The following is a 5,910-nucleotide window of genomic DNA, read 5'->3' as shown; positions in this document are numbered from 1 at the left end:
GGGCCACCGGAGGCTCCAAACAAATAACGGCTTTTTTGCACAAATTTAATTTCCTGCGAAGCTTATTGATGACATTAAACACAAGCGTACACCGCCACAAAATCATTTTAGTCTTCATCAGACCGGCTGACATTTTACTGAATTAGCTTGAATTGGGGGGGGGGGGGGGTCGAGGAAGAGGTGTGTGTGTGTGTGTGTGTGTGTGTGTGGGGGGGCTATATCTTAGCCATGCTTTGCCCCCCCCCCCCCCCCCCCCCCCCATTCACAGGTCAAATGGTTAGAATTCGTCATCTCCTCGGGTCTGTCTGCCGCCAGCTCACAATTGGCTCTCATAACACGTTAATATGGGTCTCATACCTCATAATGTCATTCTGATGCTTTTTTTTCTGTTAAGAGGAAAATCCAATTAGCATTGAGTTTTCTTTTGGGCATAAAAAGAGCACGCCATTATTATGATTATGATTATTAGCGTTCACATTTTAAGTTTATGGGTCTATTGATGCAGGGGTCGCGTACCCCGGCCTTTTGTTGTGGTCTGGAGTAGACGAGACGTATTAATGGAGATTTCACAAAACATTCCCTGAAATATGGCTTATTATAAAAGTTGCGAATATTATCCTTTGTTCTCTGAACATCTGGGTATTAAACCATTGGCCCCCTCTGCTATGCAACGAATAGCAGAAAATAGCTGCTATTTTCTGCTATATTTTGACATTTTGATCTACTAGTACTAATCTAAGGTTTGGTCGAACGGAATAAAGTTTGAATGAAACTTGATTAACACATTGAGTGCCAATCGCGTAGATCTACGCGAACCTATTTAAAGCCGCCACGTGCCAATTCGCGTAGATCTACGCGAACCGCCTGTTCGCGTTGATTTCACCAAAAGTGCACTTTCGGAATTTTTGGATCGATTTCCGGTTCCGGTTTGACCACCGGAAACAGAATTATTTGGGATCCGGTTTTGCCGATCCCGTCGGCCCTCGTTCTAATGACGAAACTGAAACTCCATTTTCTCCTTGTAGTTTTTTCTCCTCGCATATCACTGTTTAACCCATTAAGACCTGAGAAGATTCTAGAAATGTCTTCTAAATCCTAAAAAAAAATTGAAAAAAAAAAACCAATTTTTTTTTTCCTCGATTTTTCAAAAATAGCAGATCTACAAGCTCGTAGCGCGGCACTCGGTGCCGCGCTATGAGCTTGTATATCTGCTATTTTTGAATAGCCTAAAGAAATCTAAAGTGACACAGATGCGTTCCAGGTATCAATGGGTTAACGTAAACCGTTCTAACTACAACAATGGAGCTCCGTTTGACACGTGGATTTCACTGGTAGAATCAGTGAGATGTCGGCAATGTTTACAAACAGTGCACAGCTCAATCTTAAGGATTTTAACAAGGTCTATGGCGACGTGAAAAAAACAAAAAAACAACAATAACACGTTGGCACTGGTGAGTACATTATGAGATTAACGTCTGGCATGGAATGTGTTAAAAGAAAAATCTTAGATTCACCCTAAACTTTTATTTCGTCTCTGGTGGGTGGAAACCTCAAGTTACAAGCAGGGCCGTTGATTTACGGAAAAAACACAAACAGTTTGAATATGGAGATACAGTAAGAGGTTTCTGCCAGAGAGCGATGATTTAATCCTTGTTGGTGAGTGTAATACTGGGAGCCAGAGCTGTTGCATGGAACAACACCCTCTGAGTCTGTGGTTTGTTTGTGCGCCGAGGAGGAAGAGGAGAAGGAAGGGACTTAAGAGGAGGACTCGGGCGGGAGGAGGAACAAGGGATGAAAAGAGGAGAGAACAGGACAGGACGGAGACACAGAGCTAATCCAGAGGAGCTCCTGACTCAAGCCAACAAGCTCAACAGCTGAGAGCAGAAAGACAGACGGACAGAGGGAGGAATGGAGAGAGAGAGAGAGAGAGGAATGTGTGGCTTTGATCAAAGGGCTTCTACTGGGTGGGCCAGTGACCACCTGTTTACCTGTGGTCAAGCCCAGAGCCATGCCCCCCCATTATAAAAACACACATACACTCACACACGCAAGCACGCACACTCTCCCACCGAACAGGCCAAGGTTCAGAGGGAGACAACAAGTCTCAGTTTGGGCAGTCCTCTGATTGATTGATTGATATTTGTGTGTGTGTGTGTGTGTGTGTGTGTGTGTGTGTGTGTGTGTGTGTGTGTGTGTGTGTGTGTGTGTGTGTGTGTGTGTGTGTGTCTTTTTCAGCCTCATTCATCAAGCATGTGAATCATCTTTGTGTATATGAAATGTGTTACACAAATGAACTGTCCTGCCCTGGAGTAGCTCAGGTTGTTATGATGAGGAAAACGCATTGCACACACACACACACACACACACACACACACACACACACACACACACACGCACGCACACACACACACGCACAGAGTGCATGCAGATACAGCTGCCCCGGTTCCACATGTCCGCATATCAACGTGCATACACATCGCATACACGATCGTGCAAAAACACAGGCACACACGCACCTAATATCCCCTTGTCGCATTTGTCCAGAGGCCTCTCTAAAAGCCACTTAGCCACAGGAAACAGAGAGGCAACAAGCTGTTTATATGAAGACACTCAAAGAGCTGGATGACTGACTGAACCCAGGACAGAGCAGGAGAAAAACAGAGAGACAGAGACAGAGAGACAGAGAGATACAGAGAGAGGCAGAGAGAGAGAGAGAGAGAGAGAGAGAGAGGCAGAGAGAGAGAGAGAAACAAACAGACAGACAGAGGGGAGAAGGAGAGAGAAGGTTATTTATTTTAAGTCTTGCCTTGTGTACCAGGACACATACTGTAGGTATTAAAATAAGGAGTGCTGTTGTGAATGTTTTCCGTCAATCCAAGTGAGTAACAAAGACAGAGAGAGAGAGAGAGAGAGAGAGAGAGAGAGAGAGAGAGAGAGAGAGAGAGAGAGAGAGAGAGAGAGAGAGAGAGAGAGAGATACTGGTGTAATTCCCACAAGGTATCTTTTGCTCTTCCGTCTGGGGAGAGAGAGACTGCTCTCCAGGGGAAAGAGGAGTGTTCACAGAGAGAGAGAGTTCTAAAAGGCTGACAGTCAAGTCTATTGACACTGAGAGCTCTCTCTCTCTCTCTCTCTCTCTTCCTCTCTCTCTGATACTAATGGGATTCTAATGATCTCCTCAGGTGTTGTGTGAGAAGCCAGCAGAGGGATAATTCACTGATGAACTACTGGATGATGCCCACCATGGATGCCCGCGGTTGGCGACAGATGCCCAAGCCCCCCCCCCCCCATCTCACCCCTTCCATCTATTCTCTCTCTCTCTCTTTCTCTCTCTTTTTCCTCTGTCCTGCCCCTCACCTCTTATTCTCCCCATCATCATCATCCCTCTCTCCATCCTTCCTCCGTGTGCGTGTGCGTGTGTGTGTGTGTGTGTGTGTGTGTGTGTGAGTGCGTGCGTGTCCCAGAGTTTGGGGCCAGCATGGAGAGAGAGAAGCGATGGCAGCCAGTGAATCAGGGCAGACAGCTGTCATTTATACTCCTCTCTTTAGAGAGAAGAACCTCTTAGCTTCCCAACAAAATGGTGTGTGACTGATATGGGGGTTTGTATGGGTCCTCCTGACGCTATAGAATACACCACTGCTGGCTGCCTGGATGGCTAGGCTAGCTGGCTGGCTGGCTGGCTAGCTGGCTGGCTGGCTGGCTGGCTGGGGAGATGGATGTTCTGGCTGGCTGGATAGATGACTGGCTGGTTGAGGTGTACGAATGCTCCCACATTAACCCGTTTAGGGCGGGAACCCCTATTTGTGACTATACCTTTCAAGACGGGAACCCCTTTTGGGGTTCTTGTTGCCATACAGTGAGTACAGTATATAGCAAAGTACTTTTTTAATAAATATTTTAAGTTTTTCAGAAAACTTAGGTCAGGATTTAGAAGGCGTTCAGGTCTAAATGGGTTAATACATTGCAATGTGCTTCCAATGTGTGCACTGATGTATATAAAAACAAGTCAGCAATACAGAGGAAACCAGACAGAGAATGAGAGAGTAGGAAGGGAGAGAGAGAGAGAGAGAGAGAGAGAGAGAGAGAGAGAGAGAGAGCAAACAAAGACACAGATACACAGAACCCAAACACAAAGAGACAGAGATAGAGAGAGAAGACACTTCAAGAGAGAGAAAGAAAGAGAGAGAGAGAGAGAGAGAGCGTCTAATTCAGCCATCTGGCTAGATTTAGTTCATTACAATATTCTGAATGCCTACGTGTGAATCTCTCTCTCTGTGTGTGTGTGTGTGTGTGTGTGTGTGTGTGTGTGTGTGTCATTCCACAGATGCAGGCAGAGTGGAGAAGAATCCTCATTTATTAACAGCTTAATAGAGCTCCATCTGGGCCTGTGAGTCTCTGCTGCTCTCCAATCAGAGTGACTCGTCACGTCAAGCGCCATCAAAAAACCACACAGACACACAACTGACTGACACCACCAGCACAGTGTGGGGTGACCCTAAAAACTGACACCAGCACAGTATGGGGGTGACCCTAAAAGCCAGTGGTGGAAGAAGTACTCAAATGTTTTACTTAAGTAAAAGTATCAATACTACAATGTAGAAATACTCTGTTACAAGTAAGAGTCAGAAATTCTGAATTTACTCAAGTAAAAGTACAAAAGTATTGGTATCGAAATGTACTTAAAGTACCAAAAATAAAAGTACTCATAAGGCAGAATGTCCTATTTCAAGTTTTCAAATGTATAAAAATCTAAAAATAGCAGATCTACAAGCTCACAATGCGTTGCATAGTTCACCCCCAAAACAACTTATGTTCTATCGATTAGTCACCCCATGGAGACTTGAATTCATGGATATTTTTTGGTTTTTGTCGCATTTCTAAGCCAATAATGGTCCCGCACACTGTCTGGAACTGGACCCATCTTCTAAAAGGATCTTCGGAAATAAAATAGCCAATCCTCAGGCTCACAAAACGTTGCAATGCTTTGTAGATCTGTTTTTTTTTCAATCTTGGAACAATTTGAACACAAATTTTCTATTATGGTGCTCCCTGGCACAAAATATTTTCAGATAGGGAGGGGGGTCCGTGGACAAATACTTATGAATTTGGGGGTCCTTGACATAAAAATGTTTGAGAGCAGCTGTGGTGAACTGTACTACAGCTGCAGTCACAGTACTAGACCTACAGTAAAACTTATATCTTAGTGCACTGTGAACTGTACACATGCGCACACATGCAGAGACAAACACATATGCACGCAAAAACGGACGCACGTACGCACGCACACACACTTATTTTAGTGTTTATCCTCATAAATGTATCTTCATGTATTTTGTTCATTTTTCCCCCCAAAAAAGTTGTGCTATTTTATTCATTTCGGAGGGCTTTAGTACATTTTGTTGTCACTTAGGTGAGAGTTCATTATAAGACCCTTTGGGGATTTTTTATCTCACCTTCACGATTAGTTTTGTGTTGTGCTGCTTCATAGTGCAAATAAGCTTCACAATTAGACCTAAATAATGTCTCAGTTATGAGACATTATGTGAGTGCAATATGTTCTTATAACGAGGAAATGAACGCTAATCACAGCACCTTTTAAGATATTCAGAACTTTTTGCAAGCTACTGTATAGCGCTTGCTTATTAGAAAGCCATCCTGTTAGCAAAACTTAGCAATGCTAGCATGACAAAGGTTACTCATTACTCCGGGAAAAACTGCATAGTGGTGTGCAATTTTCATGATAAAAAGGAGTGCTAACTGGGGCCTGCTACCAAGGAAGAAGAAGAAGTAACTCATGCCTGGAAATCCATTTATGTACATATGGTGTGTGAATACAGTGGGTGTGATTAGTGATAGCTGATCTTCTCTATGAGTCTTCCACTGCAGTTCAAACTATGCATTATTTAACCATGA

The 5,910-nt window shown here is 44.0% G+C and overlaps 1 protein-coding gene across 1 annotated transcript in view; it reads right to left on the bottom strand.

Annotated features, from left to right (window-relative positions):
- Positions 1 to 5,197: 5,197 nt before the first annotated feature.
- LOC308088895 (cotranscriptional regulator ARB2A homolog) overlaps positions 5,198 to 5,910 on the bottom strand; it is a gene marked incomplete at its 3' end in the record, with an annotated part of 17,205 nt that continues 16,492 nt past the window's right edge. The window contains exon 5 of the mRNA XM_080433478.1: positions 5,198 to 5,212. Within this exon, the coding sequence (XP_080289604.1) occupies positions 5,198 to 5,212 (15 nt within the window). The remainder of the gene's footprint in view (positions 5,213 to 5,910) is intronic.

The sequence above is a fragment of the Gymnoscopelus braueri genome, assembly GCF_963280865.1.
Source record: "Gymnoscopelus braueri genome assembly, chromosome: 7".
Taxonomy (NCBI): domain Eukaryota; kingdom Metazoa; phylum Chordata; class Actinopteri; order Myctophiformes; family Myctophidae; genus Gymnoscopelus; species Gymnoscopelus braueri.
Note: the sequence above shows the minus strand (reverse complement) of the source record. Positions and strands in the feature narration are given on the sequence as shown.